The 20,305-nt window shown below is 41.7% G+C and overlaps 2 protein-coding genes across 2 annotated transcripts in view; both read left to right on the forward strand.

Annotated features, from left to right (window-relative positions):
* LOC142884754 (serine/threonine-protein kinase OSR1-like) overlaps window positions 1-10,154 on the forward strand; it is a 13,940-nt gene extending 3,786 nt beyond the window's left edge. The window contains exons 3-17 of the mRNA XM_076020632.1: window positions 570-678; window positions 1,377-1,518; window positions 2,303-2,358; window positions 3,112-3,221; window positions 3,348-3,449; window positions 4,173-4,306; window positions 4,417-4,465; window positions 4,562-4,627; window positions 4,757-4,879; window positions 5,568-5,603; window positions 5,771-5,920; window positions 6,711-6,816; window positions 6,908-6,976; window positions 7,156-7,220; window positions 7,306-10,154. Of these exons, the coding sequence (XP_075876747.1) occupies window positions 570-678; window positions 1,377-1,518; window positions 2,303-2,358; window positions 3,112-3,221; window positions 3,348-3,449; window positions 4,173-4,306; window positions 4,417-4,465; window positions 4,562-4,627; window positions 4,757-4,879; window positions 5,568-5,603; window positions 5,771-5,920; window positions 6,711-6,816; window positions 6,908-6,976; window positions 7,156-7,220; window positions 7,306-7,410 (1,422 nt within the window). The 3' untranslated portion in view covers window positions 7,411-10,154. The remainder of the gene's footprint in view (window positions 1-569; window positions 679-1,376; window positions 1,519-2,302; window positions 2,359-3,111; window positions 3,222-3,347; window positions 3,450-4,172; window positions 4,307-4,416; window positions 4,466-4,561; window positions 4,628-4,756; window positions 4,880-5,567; window positions 5,604-5,770; window positions 5,921-6,710; window positions 6,817-6,907; window positions 6,977-7,155; window positions 7,221-7,305) is intronic.
* A 123-nt stretch (window positions 10,155-10,277) lies between these two features.
* LOC142884278 (uncharacterized) lies at window positions 10,278-19,916 on the forward strand. Its single transcript, XM_076019791.1, has 19 exons — window positions 10,278-11,427; window positions 11,512-11,615; window positions 11,872-12,026; window positions 12,117-12,285; window positions 12,400-12,529; window positions 12,846-12,940; window positions 13,024-13,238; window positions 13,313-13,421; window positions 13,495-13,695; window positions 15,621-16,110; window positions 16,184-16,287; window positions 16,401-16,555; window positions 17,410-17,578; window positions 17,650-17,770; window positions 18,041-18,135; window positions 18,315-18,529; window positions 18,785-18,893; window positions 19,396-19,602; window positions 19,847-19,916. The coding sequence occupies exons 1-19, from the start codon at window positions 11,053-11,055 to the stop codon at window positions 19,914-19,916; spliced, it is 3,288 nt and encodes a 1,095-aa protein (XP_075875906.1). The 5' UTR covers window positions 10,278-11,052.
* Window positions 19,917-20,305: the final 389 nt, after the last annotated feature.

Genomic DNA, 20,305 nt, shown 5'->3' on the forward strand with positions numbered 1-20,305 from the left:
ACATAATGATTCGCTGAATTGTATATGTTGAACATTGTTGGGATATGCACTCCCATCTAGCGGTCAAATTGCAGATTTTTTTTCCGTTGATATTTTATCTGAAAATATAATATGCAAATAATCACTTACGTGAAATTCTGTAGAAAATTCTGTTATTCCCCTCCATTAAGAATGGTTGGAAAAATGAAACTCAGTGTGTCTATGCACGGTTGGATATTGGTATTAGAACAGTGGATATCCCAAATGAAAACATGTCTTTTCACTACAAATCCCTCATTCTCTCAGACTTCAACACACACGGTACTTATGTAATGTTATTCTTAAGATCCTGAATTCACCCCAGTCATCTGGGTTACAGTGTCATGTGACTTTTGGAGTACTGGTGACTTTACCCAGTTTTCATCTTTGATGGGCATAAAGTTTGTATTTTTTGCAGCAAAGGTAGACTCAGTGATTTCTAATGACAATATCTTTTTCATTTTTTCAGCTCGTAACTGCAGTGGTGCAGTATCTGCTTCTTGTGACACCCTGTGATGTTGTGTTGTGTTGTTGTTTTTTTTTTTTAACAGAAAGAGATCCAGGCTATGAGCCAGTGCCACCATCCCAACATTGTGTCTTATTATACCTCATTTGTGGTAAAGGATGAACTATGGCTGGTGATGAAGTTGCTCAGTGGTGGTAAGTTTCCTTTCTCTACACTTCTTTGACTTTGCTCATTTTTCCTCATTTTGAATGTTGGCATGGAGTCACTGTTTTCCTGGGAATCATTTCATGTATAATTTGTTGCTGTTTGCAATATTTTTGTCTGGATCAATAACCATCCTTACTTTACTTAACGTCAGTGGTCAGAGGCTGCACGTAGACAACTGAAATATTGTATTGCTTGGGAGTTTTTAATGCAGTTGCTCTATTAAACACAAAGTCTAACTGTAGTGCCAGTTTACTTTGTAGTCAAGGAAACTGCTATACATGGGATACAATTCCAGCCAGTAGTACTGGCTGTGTTTGACCCTTTGAGTGTGCCTTGGCAAATTGAAATCATTGCATTGGCAAATTTAACTGCTGATCAGAAACGGTAAAACAAGCGCAATTTTACAGCCTCTGACAATGACAGAAATTTGCTTTCAACCGTTTCAATTGCAGAGGTGGCAGCCTCCTTCACATCACATTTATACTGAAGGTGGCCACTCCAGTTCAACTTGGCTGTCTTTGTTCATATTTTGTTGCGTGAATGGAGATGAGACAGCCAGTGATGAGTTATGTTTTAAGTGCAAACCATGAGCCGGTTCTTTTGCAGCTTCCTGTTAACTACTTGCCAAACTGGAATTTGCCTTCCGTAGTTTGTGAGCATCTGTTGACAAGCCTCTACTTTACAGGCTCTGTCTTGGACATCATCAAGCATACCATCTCCCGTGGCGAGCACAAGACCGGTGTGCTGGACGAGGCCAGCATTGCCAGCATCTTGAAGGAGGTCCTGGAGGGACTGGAGTACCTTCACAAAAATGGACAGATTCATCGGTGAGTGGCAACAACGCGTCGTCGGGCTGCCAGGGAGAGCCTCTAGTCGCTGTGTGCGGTGCTGGTGTCACTCTACGTCCCATCGTTCTTTCTCGGGCAAGCGCTCTGCCTTTCATCTCTGCACAGTGGTGTGCAGTCTCAACCAGACCGCACTCCTTCAATATTTAATACAGTGAAAATGCATAATTGAGCAGGTTTGTTTTACATAATGGCTCCTTGCTGGAACTCTGTGACCCAGCTGGGAAACAAGGCTTGTGTGTCCCCTCAGCCGTGTCCTCTGAGTGTAACTGTATCACTTTAGCCAATAAATGTAACATGCGGGTTTACTTTTGTGACATAATAATCAGTTGTCTAGCATTTTTTGCTCTGTCCAAATAACTAGCGACTATGAATTACTGCTAATTTAACCTTGCAGTGTATGATTTTCCACTTATATTAACTGCAGCCTGTGTCAACAGTATTTTCAGTCGACTGGGCAGCTGCTGATTGAGCTCGCTTGCCTCCGCTAACTCACTTACACCTAATAAGGAAAGGGAGGGGGAGCGAGGTGGCTGAGGCCACATTAATCCTCTGTTATGGCCTCCACTCAGCATATGGAGACACAAATTAGGTGGATAAAAATGGAACAGATCAAAGGTGCAGCTCAAAGTTATTTGTCCACCACAGCAAAGCGTGTTTGTTGTTCATTTGAATAGTCGGTGTGTGCAGCGGGCCGGCCAGTGGCGCCACTACTGACTGACCTGAGACCTGTCCTCTCTCAAATGTTGCCTCTTGTCATATGCAGGGATCTGAAAGCTGGAAACATTCTTCTGGGTGAAGATGGCTCTGTGCAGATAGCTGGTACTGGTTCCTTTTCTCTGCATCCACTCATTCTGTATGACCTGTTGCGGATGTTGACCCTCAATTTTGCACATTTAACCCTTTAAGCGCCAGAATTCTTTTTCAAGAAAATACCCAATTTTGATATCAAGATTTCAAATGGCTGTGACTTCAAATTTGTTAGAGATAAAACCGTACTGTAATTGAGAAAAATCTTCAGTATGACCCAAACTTTGTGATAGGAGTTTTTTTTTTTTTTTGTATTATGTCAGATGTCAGGGGTCTGTATGTCAGATCCCTGTCTCCACAATACCCCACAGGCTCATCAAAATGTTTCATCCACTTTTGATAATTTTCCACATATCTCAAACAGACTCAGCCATCATCACAGTAATTTACAGGGTGACCACGAACATCCCTGCTACCTCCACCAGCACTGGCTGGTCTCTGCAAAATTCGCTGTCTTTCTCTCTGCTCCCACTACAGCCACTTCCTCGTCTCCTCCACTGAGGCTTTCTCTCTCTTTATACTCCGAAATCCGAATATAAACCCCCACAAATGCTGCTCAGATTGATGCCACAGGTGTCTGCTATCTCCTGGTGTAAAGTGGAAACTACTTTTAGCACCATATTTGCCGCTATGGCCTGCTTAATTCAGCAATGACGCTTGTCGCAATTTTGCAACCATGGCGCCTAAAGGGTTAAAGCCTTTATCACACGCTGCGTTTGAAGTATTTGGATCTTGACTGAATAATCTGATGCTTTTCATGTCCAGACTTCGGTGTGAGTGCCTTTCTAGCAGCAGGAGGAGACATGACCAGGAACAAGGTTCGGAAGACGTTTGTGGGAACACCGTGCTGGATGGCTCCTGAGGTCATGGAGCAGGTGGGAGGCTCGTCCTTTTCTCACCAACCCCCCCAGTTTCCTCTCTGCAAAGGCTCTTTAGGAAGGACGAAGGATGAAGGGACAACGTGAGCACTTTGTTCACTCTGCCCTGTTTCGTATCTGCAGGTGCACGGCTACGACTTCAAGGCCGACATCTGGAGCTTTGGGATAACAGCCATTGAACTGGCCACTGGGGCTGCACCATATCACAAATACCCACCCATGAAGGTAACTGTGTGGCTGACTGAGTTGTTCCACTCATTCACTGTTGCACTCTTTTTTTTTTTCTAGAAAAAGTAAACACAAATACAGTACTACCCAGAAAATTACAATCTCCTGAAAAGGTTGTTGTATTTCCCCATGTCTGAACTCTTCTGAGCCAACCCAAGACAGACTTTTTGAAGGCTCAGGACCCTTTTGCAGGTGTTTTGGACTCTGAACCTACAAAACTGAAGCTTTTGACAGTATTCTAATTTTCTAATGAGTTTGTGGGTTTGTGATTTTAATAAGCTGAAAATCATAATCAGCAAAATTACAACAAGGAACTGCTTGAGATGTCAATTTGCGTGTAATGGCTCAATAAAATTTGTTGGTTTCATCTTTTATGTTAAATTGCCAAAATAAAACAACTTTTACTTGACATTCTAATTTTTCGGGTAGTACCTGTATATAATGCTTAACTCAACATGGTTAAATTCAATTCCAAACAATATAAATACGACAAATTAAATTAACCAGAAGCCACAACTTTACATAAACAAATGTATGAAGCAAGAACTCACATATAACACAGTGCCAAATACTGCTGGTTTGGTGGACGGCTGCAGGTATAGTGAGAGGAAGACACTCCTGCAGCCACTGCAGGAGCCAAATGGAGAAATTAATCAGGGTTGCCTTTCTGTCAGTTTCAACATTGCATAAATCATTTGCTTGATCTTTGCCCATCTGCAGGTTCTGATGTTGACTTTGCAAAATGACCCCCCCTGTCTGGAGACGGGCATCACAGACAAGGAGATGGTTAAGAAATATGGCAAGTCCTTTCGGAAAATGATCTCCCTGTGTTTACAGAAAGAACCGGAAAAAAGGTCAGTTTGATTTTGGGCTCCCAGTATTAAGTCAGAGTTGTGTTGAGATGAAATTCTCCAGATGTTTTATAAGATTTAATGACCATTTCTGTGCCTATTGTCCTGTTCAGGCCAACTGCCGCAGAGTTGTTGAAGCATAAATTCTTCACGAAAGCCAAAGTAAGCTCTACTTGGTTGTTATGAAAAACAAACACAGATACATTTTGCTGTTGTCCTTTTTTGTATTAATGAGAGAGCCTTATTGTCTCCTTTAAGAACAACGAGTATTTGCAGGAGAAGCTCCTCATGAAAGGCCCGTCAATATCGGACCGATCCAGGAAGGTTAGTTTGCATTTACTGCAGTGTTGCATAATAAAACATGCTAGAATCCGCCCCTGGAATCTCTGAATGGTACTTGGTGGGAAAGTGTTGCTAAACGAGTCAGTTTTGAGCTTTGAATGCTCTGTGTAGGTGCGGCGCGTGCCCGGCTCCAGCGGTCGTCTCCACAAGACGGAGGACGGCGGCTGGGAGTGGAGCGACGACGAGCTGGACGAGGAGAGTGAGGAGGGCAAGGCCGCTGTGATGGCTCTGCGGGTGAGACCCCACATGTCCGCCGCTCCCATCACTTATCTGCTCTGCACATTGCCCACCACAGCCAGCAGGTGGCGATGTTGCTCTGCTCGTCTAGTTCTTTTTTGTGAGCGTTGAATTCAGCTTTGGTGGCAAATCATGGAACTAAGCTCAAATCTGCAAGACTTAAAAAAGGAACTTCATCTCAAATGCTTGAAAAAGTGTTTTTCAAAACCAACAAAATGAGGATACCAGCAACGGATAATTGTGGCAAGATGCGAATCGATTATATACATAATCACTGAATGAGTCCTTTTGTGTACAAATGTGCCTTTAACTCTACTATGCAAAATTCACTTTAGATTAGATTTTTTTTTCATCATGCATGGCTGCTCCACAGAGCAGGGACCTTTGAAAAATTTCTCAGATTGTGCCAAATATGAGACTGAAAATTCATTTCAGAACCCATTTCTGCTTTAGAAGGAACTGACCTCTAAATCAAAGCAGCAGCTTTATTGTTCTCGATAATCGTGTGTCTCCTCTCTCCTGTCTTTGTGTGGGATTATATTCTTATTTTAACTGGCCTGTGTAATAAATCACATATGTCAAATTTCTTTAATCTTTCAATGCTCCACCAGTCCATACATTGAAAGGGTCAAAGGGAAAATTGCATGTATTTTAATCCTGACAATCTGTCATGTCCATTCTGCAGTCACCCAGGGTGAAGGACGGGTCCCAGAATCTGGAGGTGAGTGTACTTGTAGTGGACATGACCTGAAAATCCCAATCTATTGCTCATGCCTGACAGAGTAATCTGCATGACTGTCATTCCTGTGTCCTTGCTGCCTTTTTTTTCCTGGCATAAAAAACCCCCACTGAGAATCCTAGATTAATCTGCATACTTGTGTATTTTAGCTTTTCCCACCAGCAGATGGCTCCACATCCACATCCACAGGACATCTGCAGCCTCCAGGTGCAGCTCCAGAGAACCCAGCAGCTGTTGGCCAGACAGGAGAGGAAAGTGCAGCTCAGACTGGGAGCCCCTCACATGCTCCGCCTCCACAGGTAGAAGCAGGAAGACAGGAAGAGGATGTGCTCATCTGTCACTGACAACAAATCCCTTTCTCTTTCACCAAACATTCATATCACAACTGGTTGGCGGGTGTTTGCTTTATTTTCAGATTGTTATTAGATTATCTCAACCTGGAAATTCTTATTTTTTTGTGTTGTTTAATGGCAGTTTACTCCTTAATATCCAGAGCGTTACCACCACCTACCGAGTTGCTTGTGGAACAGGAGATCAGGCAGTTACAGACCAGAACCTTTTAAAAAAAGAAATTCTTTAGAAATTCTAAATTCTTTCCATTAACTTTGTTTCCCGCGAAAAGAATCCATCAGTCGCTCCAGATGAGTCTTATTTCCTATTTTAAGCAGGCTTATTAAGCTAAACGTTTGCTTTTCTGTTTCCATTGCTGCTTTCAAAGTCTTCCTTCTTTGTATTTTTCACATTCCATCAGTACCTGTTGCACTGATTCCATGACTCCACACTGTTCACATTTTCCATCCACATGTTGACCTATTTTATATAATGACCGATTCAACCCTGTACGTCCAATCCTCAGTTGTGTTACTGTTGTTTCCTGTTTCTGGTTCCTTCCAATCCTTCTCCCCTCACCCACTCGCTACTTTTAAAGTTTTGCCGCACTTTAGTCTAACCCCCCACCCCCCTCCAGTTCTTATTGATAAAACATTTTGATGGCATAGAACGTTGAAAGAGCAGGCAGGATGAGAACGGTAGCAGGAAGTACAAAGAAATGAAGGAAGACGCATTAAGTGTAAAATCTTTCTGCCACAGGATCCAGCTGTGGCCAACGCCAGCGTTCCCATCAGCCTCGTCCTGAGACTCAGGAACCCAAAGAAGGAACTCAACGACATCCGATTTGAGTTCATGTCTGGCCGAGGTCGGGACACCACAGCCTTTGCTCTCACTGAGTTATTAGACGTTCTGCACTGAAGGCTAAGTCAAGGTTGTGTCTTTGTCGTTGTCCTCAGATTCTGCTGATGGGGTTTCCCAGGAGTTGGTCTCAGCCGGGCTGGTCGATGGGAGGGACTTGGTCATCAGTAAGTAAAAATCAAAGTATGATGATGTATTTCTGAGACGAGAGCCACTTTTCAATACGTACGTTCTGTTCTGAACATGTTTGACTCATTATCTGCTACCTCCTCTGACCAGCTTTTCTTATTGAATCAGCAGCTTTTCTAATACGTTCCTCTCATTTTGTCATCTGTCTTCTCTCCAGTCGCTGCCAATTTGCAAAAAATTGTCGACGATCCTCACAATAACAAAAATGTGACATTTAAATTGGTAAGCAGCCGCCGCAGATCCCCTCGCCGCTCCGTGTGTGCGTCAGTCGTCGTGCCTTAAAGCAACGCTGTCTCTCCCCTGGCAGGCATCTGGTGTGGAGGAGTCTGAGATTCCCGATGACGTTAAGCTCATTGGATTTGCGCAGCTCAGCATCAGCGAAGTCGAGCGGACGCAGCAAGTTAAGAACTGAAACCAACGGCATTACACAGCTGCACCGTAGTCGATTCCAAGAAAGCGCGACTGCGAAGAGGAGGAGGAGGAGGAGGAGGAGGAGGAGGGGAAGGTGGGGGAGGCTGAGGTTGAGGAGTAGACGCAAGGTTGGCAGGAGTGTGACGCTACCGCAGCATGCATGGGGTGTGAGCGCGTTGGAGATGCTCAGTTTATCACAGGATTCACACTTGAAACATTTACAGTGCGCTTAAACAGTAGATGGGAGAAGAGATGCAATCAACTATATCAACTCCTAATTTCTTTTCTTTTATTTTGTTCTTCTTTCTCTTCATAAGCACAATCCAAACCATCTCTTGCCAGTACTGGAAGTGATTGCCTTTATTATTATTTTTTTCTTTTCTGTTTTCTTAGCGTTTTGTTATTATTACTTACTATGATTACTATTATCATTATTATTATTTTTGTTTTAAATCAACCGTGCCACAAGACTCAAAAGTGTCGTGCCACCTTCGTCCGGCACTTTATGCTGCACTGCAATTGAAAAGTCCAAATTAATTTCTTTCACCGACAAGAGATGTGATGAAACGCCACCGTTCAGGTGTGATCTGTGTGCATCTGCCCCAACAAGTTGAAGCAGAAATAATCTCCAACAAAAAAAACAACAACACTGATTCAGATAACGTAAACACACTGTAGCATAGATCTAGTTTTGTAATTCTGTACATTCAGATGGATTTTTACTTTGAATAGAAGAGAGTGATCTAATTCCTCCAGAGGTGTGTGTTGTGTTTTTGGCTTGAAAACTCCTCCGGAGGTCCTTCAAATCGACACAAGCCCAATGCTCCCTACCCACGGCTGCAGTCCCAACACTTTGTCCAACGCTGTTTCCCCCCGGTGCGTTCAAAGACTGCGTCACAGTCAACAAACACCCTGCCTGATTAATTGTTCTATGCAATTAGTATTTCCTTTCCAGCCAAAGTGGCCGCTGGTTGTGTTTCTCTCTGGTAGAATCCTCAGAGCTTCAAGATTCCAGCTGCGAGCAACTTTGTTCCGGTTCCACAAGTCAAAGTGTAACTGACACTGGTAACATTTTTTTTTATGGTCCCCATAATCATGTCTTTTGGCCCATTTAACCAATAACTGATCCAATGGCTGGGATGAATCCCGAATGCTGGCAATGAGTGTCGAGCTCCAGGCCGCACACTCTGAAAATGTTCTACCAAAGAGAAATAAAGTTTGAAAGGGGCAGTTCATTCAGTTTGTTCAACAGTTGACCACTCGCCCACCTTCCAGTGCCGTGCCAATAACAGCACAACACAATGTGTGTTTAGGACTTGTGAGAAGCGCCACAGATGCTCACATCCAACTTATCTTGCATTGTCCTGTTAGTGGCGCTGTGATGAAACCGTATAAATCAGTTGACGCATTAGCCATAAAATCAATTAAGATTCAGATTAAAAATTCTCAGTTCCATGATGTCGCCGCAGTGAAACTAGTCACCTAATGAAAAAGCCCTCTGCTGGCAGCAACACCTTTCACTTTAAGAATGAGCCACAGTCTCTCCAAATGAAAACACAACTTTATCTTGTTCTTTGGTTAATATTTCTTTAAAACATGCTGGTTACAGTTGTACTTTGCAGTAAGCGATAGGAGTAAAACACTCGGAAGTCTTTTTCTCTTGTTGTCACTTCCACTGCCAGTCAAATAAAACCACTGGTGAGGAAATGCGAGTCCCTCCTGCAGCTGTTTGGTGGAGCAGCCAGAGTCCATCTGTGGACCAGTGGAAACCTCTGTAAATACAAAGTTATTGTCCCAAATTCCTCAATGTGAAAGCTGTGAAATGGCTCCTTTTAACGTAATACCAAGAAATATCTATATCTTTACTTAACAAATTAAAATAAAATCTTTGATTTAAATACACGCGATACTGAAAAAAAACTTTTTTTTATGTTTTTTTTTTTTTTGCTGTCAAAATATTTTCTGATCAATGCTTTGATTGACTGTCTTCACAGACAAAAGGCTTCTCACTCATACAACAGGTAACTGTTGGAACTGTCCTACATGCTCGGCCCTCTAGAGGGCAGTCTTCAATATTCCTGTTTGAATTGTCCCTTTAAACTAATCCAGAGGTCAGTTATCTTTTCAGTTCACTTTATGTTCTTTTTTATTTTCTTTCTTGCTAGGCAACCTGTTCTGTCGACTGTTCGCTTTGTAAACACTGTCATCACTCCCAGTGTAGCCGTATGGTTGTTCAGCGCCGTGTGCGACGGGCCGCCCAGGCGGCTCCCAGCGCTGGCGCTCATGTATATGGTGTATTTAAAGAAAAAGAAAAAAAAACATTATGAAATGTACATATGTACGTCAGCTCCCTGCGCACACAAACACCGCAAGGGTTGTTTGCGAGCACGTTGGACGCGTCGGCCGTGCAAGTGCACATTTTGTCAGAATTCAAACGGGAACATTTCACGTGTAAATATCGCTCGATTCAACGGACCGAGACTAATGTTTAACAGTGCTGAGGAAAAAAAGAGAGAGAAAAAGTTGAGTTTTTGTTCTTGTAGTGTTTCCCATCGTTGGCCTTCATCGGAGCGTCATTAACATGCACAAATTGTTTGTTCGATTGGCACCTTATTGATCTGTTAACATGCGTGTTATTGGAAAAACATGGGGCTTGTAATCACACTGTGCTTTCATGTCATGATGTTTTATTTTTTGTTGTTTCGCCTGCACAGGGTTGAAGGATAAAATGTCATTTTACTGAGACTGACAAGTGTGGCTGTAGCTTCTTTCTTGTGTGTGTGTGTGTGTGTGTGTGTGTGTGTGTGTGTGTGTGTGTGTGTGTGTGTGTGTGTGTTCCTCGGAGGCATCATCACAGTGCTGAGCTCAACTCTTTCCATTTCCTTCTCATTTTGGGACTCCTCGAAAACCGTTCATTGATGAATTATTATTAGTGTTTTGATTGGCGAGTTAAATTTTTTTGTCTTTTATAACTGTCACGTATCTTTTGTTATATTTCCCAAAACTACTTATTTTTAAATGGGTTTATCATCATCAACAAGTGGGTCACTTGCAGTGGAATATTTGGGGAAATGATTGATACGCTACAGATGAGGGGGAATTGTGAACACATGCAGCCGACTTTTAGGTGAATCATGTGACTTACCGTTTTGGACACCTCATGCATTGGTGATTTTCTGGATTGTGTTTGTAATCGATCTTAAGTCTCAAAGTGCAGTTTGTTTCACTGCAGTCACCAACATTTATCTGCATGCTGCAGTGCACTGTTCTGCCCAGCTCAGCACAGCATTTCGTTTCCTTATTTTGTCTTATCAATAAACAACAAAATAATTTAATAATAACAATTGGAATACAGTAAAATCTGCAGAGTGTCTGGACACTTTTCTTTACAACTGTCCATGAACTGAAGTAGGGATGATGTGTAAAGGGAATAAAAGTGTGAAATGTGAAAATGAAGTCTCATCAATTATTAACATGGCTTCTATTTTCTCCTAAAACGTGCGATCACCAGGCAGTTTTCTACTCAGTCTGGCTGTTAAACATTTATCTCCAGCACCTCTGAGTTTGTCAGACGACCCTCTCCAGTTTGTTCTCATGTCGCCAGTCGTGTGTGCGCGTGTGTGAATGTTTCTTTTAAGGAACAATGGCTGAATTTGGAATTATTCTCAAAACAATCGGAGACTTTGGTCTTTTTCAGAAGCTCCTCACTTTGGCCGTAACTTTACCAAATGTATTAATGCCAATATACTTCAGTAGCTTTCTGTTTGTGGAGTCGGACCCAGAGCGCCACTGCAACACCGACTGGATCCTGGCTGCTCATCCCAACCTGAGCAGAGAGGAGCAGCTCAACCTGACTGTGCCCCGGCAGGAGGATGGGACCTTCAGCCGCTGCCTCATGTTTGCTCCGGTGGACTGGAACATCACTTCCATCAGGGAGTTGGGACTGAACGAGACCACCGGCTGCCAGGATGGATGGGTTTACAGCAGCACGTTGTACCAAGCCACCATAGTCACAGATGTAAGTGTGTGTGTGTGTACTCTATCTCTGTTTCTGCCTGCTTTACTCACTACTACTACTACATTGCTTTGCTTTCCCCCCCAGTTTAACCTTGTATGTGGCAAGTCACAGATGGTGGAAGTTGCACAGACAGTCTTCCTGAGTGGTTTACTTTTTGGGTCGCTAATCTTTGGACCAGCAGGAGAATCGTGAGTTTTTTTCTTTCAACTTGCAACTTGCTTACTGTATGTTTTGACTCAAAATATACAATGGCACTCTAGTTGTAGTAGTAATGTAGTAATAATAAGTAAGTGGTGATAAAAAAAAAATGAGTAGTCATTTATTTAATATATTTTTTTTATAGGGAGTCCATAAAAACTGAGATCATACATTTCTTTGACAATGAACCACAAGGAAGAGAATGGAAGAACCATCAATGTGACTGACCCACATTTCGTCTTTTAGGTACGGCCGCAGGAGAAGCACCCAGCTGCCGGTTCTTCTGGCATTAGTGTTCGGCGTGGTCGCTGGCCTGTCTCCAAATCTATATTTTTATTTGGTGTCACAGTTCATAACCGCAGCCACACTTGGAGGATATCGAATTAACTCCATTGTATTAGGTATGAATCTCACATGTCTTCATTTCTTCCAAAATAATTGAGTTATTATTTTTTAATCTTTCTTTCTGTTGTCATGGATTTTGCTTGCAGCGACTGAATGGATCGGAGTCAGCAAGAGGTCACTGGCGGCCTGTTTGAGTCAGGAGTTTACAGCTCTGGGACAGTGTGTCATGGCCGGCCTGATCTACCTCATCCGAGACTGGAGAACCACCCAGTACGTCCTGGCTGGGTCGCAGGGCTTTGTGCTGCTTTACATCTGGTGCGTAATCAATCCATTCTATTGTATTTTTGTTTGGATCTTGCTTACGTTATATCCAGTTTAATTGTCTTCTAAGACTCTGACCACCACTTGTGTGGTGACAAATCTGTCCAGGTGGATTCCAGAGTCTGCAAGGTGGCTGCTCGGACAAGGCAAGACTGAAGAGGCAAAGAGGATAATACATAAAGTTGCAGCAATCAATAAAAAGAAAGTCCCGGATAATCTTCTGAGGGACGAACATCAGGTACAGTCAGTGCATTTTAACATGCACATTAGCTAAATCAACATTTTAGTGAAATAAAGACTGGAATTCCCCAGCACTGTGGGAGAGCCCAGTTCCTTCACAAAAAGTATGATTATTAAGGATGATAGTCCTGATAGCCTTATTGAAATTTGGTGCCTTGTTATTTTTTAATGGACCCTTCAATACTTTATGTGGCTAAAGATACTTAGTATCATATTATATGAAGTTGTGTATTATGTTAACAGAAAAAAAATGTTTGTTTGTTTTTAATTGATAACTATCTTATCTTCACTATTACCAAACATTTCCGTTTCAGGTGTCAGCTGAACAGCAAGTCCAGAAAAATGGATGCAGAGCAATTTTGAGCTCAAAAGTACTGACAAAATATCTCCTCGTCATCTCTTTTGTCTGGTATGTCGAGCATAATTTTTAAATTTAGGGCCTAGTTAGAAGGTTGTCGAATGGAACCTGATCTTTGGTTTGGGGCTCTAAAGGTTTTCATTAACTTTGGGCTACTTCTACCTGGCGCTGAGCGTGGGTAAGTTTGGACTGAGCATCTTCCTGGTCCAGTTCCTGTTCGGGATCTCTGAAGTCCCGGCGCATCTGCTGTGCATCTGGGTCCTGGAGGCTGTTGGCAGGAAAAAATCCCTCATCGCGACACTGCTGACGGGGGGATTTGTTTGCCTCATAAGCCTGGCTATTGGTCAAGGTAAACCTGACCCAATCATCAAGGAGTCTGTTCTGCCGTCGGCGCTGCAGCTAATTTTTGAATTGCGATTCCAGACCACGCCATTGTTATCACAGTCCTGGTGACCACTGGGAAGTTCCTCTTCAGCTGGTCCGCTTCGGTTTGTTTAGTCTACGTTCAGGAGCTGTTTCCCACCTCTGTCAGGTACTCTGGATGACTCCTGAAATATTATGCCAATCCCAAAACACATGGAGCTTACTTTTCACTCTGGCCTCAGGCAGTCTGCGGTGGGCCTGAGCTCCTTGGCCTTCAGGTTCGCCAGCCTGCTGTCGCCAGTGTTCGGCATGTTGGCTGCATACCACTGGTCCATCCCCATCTCAACCTTCAGCAGCCTGGTCGTGATCAGTGGAGCTCTGGTCTTCCTCCTCCCTGAGACCACCAGGAAAGAGCTTCCAGATTCCACCGATGAGGCTGAGGGGTCAGTAATCTACCGACAACTCAAGTTGGTCAAAGGCTGCTTAGATGATGTAAATGTCTTTTCTCTTATTTGCAGGAATGTGACAACTAAGATGACTGGAATTTACCACAACAGAATCAAATCCACCAAACTCTAGTCTCACCGCTGGATCTGTCTATCTGTCTATCTGTTATGAATACATACTTATATTTTATACACACATACAGTATATATATATGTATATTTTTGTAATGTGCAACCTTTTGGCTGCTTCAGTTGCCAAGTCACCCTATTTCTTTGCAGAGTCAATGTTCGGGTTCTCTGTACATTGTCAACTGGTCTCTGTGAAAAAACAAACAGTCAAAATGAGAGCCTTAATAACTAAGTAAAAGTTGTTTTTTTTAAATTAAATTTGAAGGGAAATCTGATGTTGTCAGATTATGTTGCTTTATGATTTTTTTTGCACTGTTGTAGCCAATAACCGTTTTAAAGTTCCCGCAATATACCTACAATATTCATATTACATGGACTTGTCAAGCATTGAATGGTTTAAAACCCAAACTGGGTAATAAAAACATTGAACAGACACAGTTTGTTTTGGAAGACAGTGGTAACGTGGATTCAGCACAACATGGGGCCTTGAACTTATCTGAGCTGATCAGTTCTCTAGGAGATCCTGTCCATTTTCAGTTAAAAACAACCATACTGGAATGAAGGTGCTAAATTCAAAAAGACTGTGGTTGAAGATAAAAATTTGCTTCTTCTTATCTTTATCTTATCCTCACCTATGACATGTTAAAGAGCCTCTTAGCCAACAGCCCTCCGTGATTCTTCTTATTTCACTGGGCTAACGGTGCAGTTGCAGGTGTGTTTCTGCACACCTGATAAACGGACCCGATAAACCCAGAGTTATTTGTCTTCACACTAGAAACTTGAACGTGCTGTGTCTTGTATTTGTTTAGCAGCTCAAGAGGATATTAGTTGATGTTTTCCTTTAGTCCTTTAGTAAACGGAATGATGTGGCTCGCTGATCAGCGTGTTGCGTTTGTGTCTTTATTCGCTGGAATCACCACTTTATTGTTTTGTTTAACAGTAAGTACTGCTGCTATTTGATATTCATTATGAAATATTTGAACTTTACTCAGCTTATTTAAGCCTTTGACCCCATGGGTTTATTTCCATATCCAAATTCCAAATCCTCATGAGACCTAAGTGCAATAAAACCAGTTGAATGTCCTGGTGCGAGACAGTTTAACTGTACATTACATAACACTTCAACTTTGTTATGAGTTCTGAACTCCACATGATTCAAACACAGTCAGGCTGCACAACAGTACTGTAGACATGTTCCTGCTCACTCGTGTTGAGTGTTAGGTCAGAAACAGATAAGGCCGGCCAGTTGCAGCACCTGCTGCACTCACAGGCCCTGAAAAATAATCATCATCATCAAACTCAAAAACAATCATTGGAAAATAAAAGGCCACTGTGACAAAACACCATTCCGAAATTAAAGGCCGTCATGAAAATGGCTGGATATAAAAAAAAGATTTTAAAGACGCAGCATTGAAGGCCCCTCCAGCAAATAAAGAGAGGGAAAAGTGGCATTATGGCCTAAATATTAATTTGATTTGATTGTTTAATTATTTTTGCATTATTATTATTTCCATGAGTTTATATACTGATGGAATTATGTGGCATCATGTAATTTTTTTTTATCATGATGAACTTATTTTGCGGTGCTCTCTGTGGGAGCGCTGGCAGTAAAGGTTTGGCGAAGGAGTGCTGAAAGCTGCACAAAACAAATACAACAACAACAAATTGTGTGTTAAGTGTTGGCGAAAAAAGTTGTGCCATGAGGATGGCACGGCGGCTCAAAAAGAGGCGGGGCGAGCGGAGAGTGACACACATTTGTTGAAATGATCACAAATCAGCTGTCTGTACAAATAAAGGCGTCACGTCACCCCCGACACCGGTTTAAACATTGATGGGCGACGTTTAAAGGGGAGCAGCAGCAGCAGCATCTCCCAGCCGACAGTCGGTGCACTCTCACACCCTCACGCCATGGCTGACTTTGGGGAGATCCTGCGGAGTGTCGGGGAGTTCGGACTCTTCCAGAAGGTCACCCTGCTCGCGCTGAGCCTCCCGAACCTCATCGCCCCCTTTCACTTCGCCAGCGTCTATTTCACCGAGTCGGACCCGGAGCGCCACTGCAACACGGACTGGATCCTGGCTGCTCATCCCAACCTGAGCAGAGAGGAGCAGCTCAACCTGACTGTGCCCCGGCAGGAGGATGGGACCTTCAGCCGCTGCCTCATGTTTGCTCCGGTGGACTGGAACATCACTTCCATCAGGGAGTTGGGACTGAACGAGACCACCGGCTGCCAGGATGGATGGGTTTACAGCAGCACGCTGTACCAAGCCACCATAGTCACGGATGTAAGTTGTGAACGTCTTTGAACTGGATCTTCTCTCTTATTTCCTAAACCTAACCCTGTCGTCCCTCCCCCAGTTTGACCTGGTGTGTGCTCGGGCTAATTTGCTGCAAGTTGCGCAGACGGTGCTGATGGCTGGAATCCTCACCGGCTGTCTGCTGTTCGGACCCTTTGCAGAATCGTAAGTTGCGCGGGTCCTTCGCTACTCACGTGGCGATTAGCCCGGTGAAATCGCGAGACTTTCGCTGCTCACTGACGTAACGAGTTTTGTTTTATTTTGTTTTGTTGTCGCAGGTTTGGACGCAAACGAGCCGCCCAGATTCCCATCATCGTCATGTTTATATTCTCCGCAGTCTCTGGACTGTGTCCCAATTTCTATCTATATTTGGCCTCCCAGTTCGTCGTGGGAATTGGTTACGGAGGTTACCGCCTGAACGGCGTCATACTGGGTAGAGAAAACACTTGTTTGTTTGTTTTTTCAACTGTTTCATTTTTTTCCTCCTGCCATTCCACTTGTTTCCGTAATCTCACCAGTCTGCGGCCTAACCTTTTACATATACATATATACACATACATATGCACATATATATATATATATATATATATATATATATATATATATATATATATATATATATATATATATATATATATATATGTATATATACATATATGTATATATATATATATATATATACATATATATATATATACATATATGTATATATATATATATATATATACATATATATATGTATATATATATATATGTATATATATATATATATATACATGTATATATATATATATATATATATATATATATATATGTATATATATATATATATATATACATGTATATATATATATATATATATGTATATATATATATATGTATATATATATATATATATATATACATGTATATATATATATATATATATATATATATATATACATGTATATATATATATATGTGTGTGTGTGTATATATATATATATATATATATATATATATATATATATATATATACATGTATATATATATATATATATATACATGTATATATATATATATGTGTGTGTGTGTATATATATATATATATATATATATATATATGTATATATATATGTGTATATATATATATATATATATATATATATATATATATATATATATATATATGTATATATATATATATAATATTTGACATATATATGATAGCTATGCACACTCACACACACTTGTATATTACATATGTTTAGTGCCAACATACTTCACTCTCTTCTGCCTTGTCTGCAGCCACTGAGTGGATCGGGATGTCCAAGAGGTCCTGGGGCGCCTGCTTGGCTCAGCTGTGTGGCGCCGCTGGCCAGTGCCTCCTCGCCGGAATGATCTTCCTGGTCAGAGACTGGAGACTGGCCCAGATCATCACGGCTGCCCTGCATGCAATGGTTGCTGTTTACATCTGGTAGGAGCTGAGCTTGGTCACCGCTCCACCACCGACAGCTTAATAACCCAACGGTGCTGGTTTCCCCATAGGTTTATTCCGGAGTCAGCCAGATGGCTGCTAGGCAGAGGGAGAATGGAGGAGGCCAAGCAGCTGATCAGCAGGGTGGCGAGAGTGAACAAGCGCAACGCTCCAGAGTTTCTGCTGGAGAAGGTGGCAACATCCACAGCAGTGCTATCACAAAGCATCTTTAGCACAACAATATTTAGCAGCATATCAGTTAATTTGCTCTTAAAATGACCCAATGAAAATTCATTTTTATCATCTTCATAAGATTCAGATTTTTGCTTTGGCAACAGTGATTTTTTTTTTTAAACATACACAAGCCAAGAAAACGTTCTGTACATTTTAATGTACAATGTACAATTTGCAAATATAATTAAGTGTTAGCATTATATTGTGACCAAACTCTGTGCATTCCAGATTGTTGGAAAAGAAATTGAGGAAAAGGCAGGCATTATAACTCTTTTCCAATCATCTGTGCTCAGGAAGTATTTCTTGACCTTAATATTTGCATGGTGAGTTACATTTTCATGCAAGTGAATGCCTGTAGAGATATTAAACTTGTACCAGGCCTTAGAAAATAGAATTCTAGATGCTAAACTACCTAAACATTTCTAAACTGATATTCTAAATGTTGAATGCTACTTCACTGAAATGCTTCTTTTTGTATTGTTATTCTTTATGAAAATCCTAGGTTTTCTTTAAATGTCACCTACTTCTGCCTCTCGTTGAACGTGGGGAAGTTTGGCATGGACGTCTTCCTGACGCAGTTTATTTTCGGTCTGAGTGAAATTCCAGCCCACATACTTTGCATCTGGCTGTTGGAGGCACTTGGGAGAAAGATTTCCGTCATGGCAACACTTTTGATTGGCGGATTATTGTGCATATTAATCCTCGCTGTTCCTCAAGGTACGGTGTTTCCCTGGATTTTGTGCACTCTCTTAATGACCTGCACTTGACCCAAGACCGGTCAGCTCTGAGCTCCTGTGCAGGTGGTCCAGGTCTTTGTGTTATCACAGGGGTTTAGATGTCTATTATGGTTCTCAGATGTTCTAACATTGTGATCACAACGTCCAGAACTGAAGCCATTTTGGCTTTTAGTGGAGACTGAGACATTTAAAGCAGCGATTGGCAGTTTTTAACTGAACACCTGTTGTGTTAAAGGGAATGCGGTTGCTGTGACCGTACTCGCAACGCTTGGACGCTTTTTTACGAACTGGGCTGGATCTATATGCGGCATCTATGTGCAGGAGTTGTTTCCAACATCTTTTCGGTAAGCTGAGACTTGAGTCAAGACGGTCGGGGGGATTTGCTGATGTGTACTTTTAAAAACAACTGTTTTTAACATTGCAAAATGTAAACAGCCTGGTGTAGGTTAGAGACTCCATGCACTGATGAACTAGATTTTATGACTTGTTTTGTTGGCACGTGTGTGCGTGTGTGTGTGTGTGTGTGTGTGCACATCCACAATTGCACTTTGTGCCTGTTCAATTGCATAACTTTGTGTTACCCCGGATTAGCTTGTAAACATTATTTTGTTACAGCGCGCCCATGTGGTAATTTTTAGATTGGAAAGTCCAGTCAAGTTAATGATTTATATATATTAAAAAAAATAATAAAAAAAATCTAATAAATAATATATTAATTCTGTTTTGGAACAAGTCAGTAGGATCTTGCTTGTTTTAACTGGAAACACCTGACATGTGTTTCATAAGTTAAAACTAGACAGCTATGTGACCAAGCAGTTGTAAATCGGACCTGTTTTCGTGTTTCAGACAAACGGCCTCTGGTTTGGGCTCAGTTGCGAGCAGAGCCGGCGGTTTAGTTGCTCCACTGCTCAACATGCTGGAGATTTACCACAAATCCATTCCAACTGTGGTTTTTAGCAGCATCACAATAATTAGTGGCGCCCTCTGCTTCCTGCTACCGGAGACTAGGAGAAAAGAGCTCCCCGACACGCTCAATGAGGCGGAAGACTACAGGTAAGTCAATATGTGACACACCCAACACCTACAAAATGTTGTAATTATTATTATTATTATTTTTTTTTATTGGAGACGAAGAATAAATCCATCTACAGTCTTAACGGTTCTTCAATATTTATTTTCATTTAATAAGATTAACTGCTTGTGTTTTGGATCAGGACTATATGCTTGTTATTCTGCTGAAAAATGCAGAAGTGCACCGAAACTGACTTCTTTGTTGTTTCCTTTTTTTCTCCCACAGAAATAAGATCGCCAGGAAGTATCAAGAGGAAACAGTCGAGCCTCACCAGAAACCATCAACCCAACTGTAGACCTCAGACACATGCACGCATGCATGCATGCACGCATGCACGCACGCACACACACGCACACACGCACACACACACACACACACACACACACTGTGAAAATAATTATTCAGAACTGAGGTTCTTAATGCAGAAATACATTAAAATACTCAATACTCACACACATGTTTTTAGTCAATGTTATATTCAAATGTAAGGCTGGCTTTATGGTTTTTTAAGAAAATGTTTATTTTTCTGCCTTGTTTACCTTCCAAACTCCAGTGCTGCACTTCTGGTCATTGCCAGGAAATCCTGCAGCTAATGATATAAAAAGATATATAATTTATTTCTGGTAATATTTTTTGATAAGCTGAAGTCATCTTTGTAAAGAGCATTTGCAATAAAAAATATTT

This window comes from Nelusetta ayraudi, unplaced genomic scaffold (assembly GCF_046127955.1).
Source record: "Nelusetta ayraudi isolate G7.1 ecotype Tasmania unplaced genomic scaffold, CSIRO-AGI_Nayr_v1 ptg000011l, whole genome shotgun sequence".
In the NCBI taxonomy this organism is placed as follows: domain Eukaryota; kingdom Metazoa; phylum Chordata; class Actinopteri; order Tetraodontiformes; family Monacanthidae; genus Nelusetta; species Nelusetta ayraudi.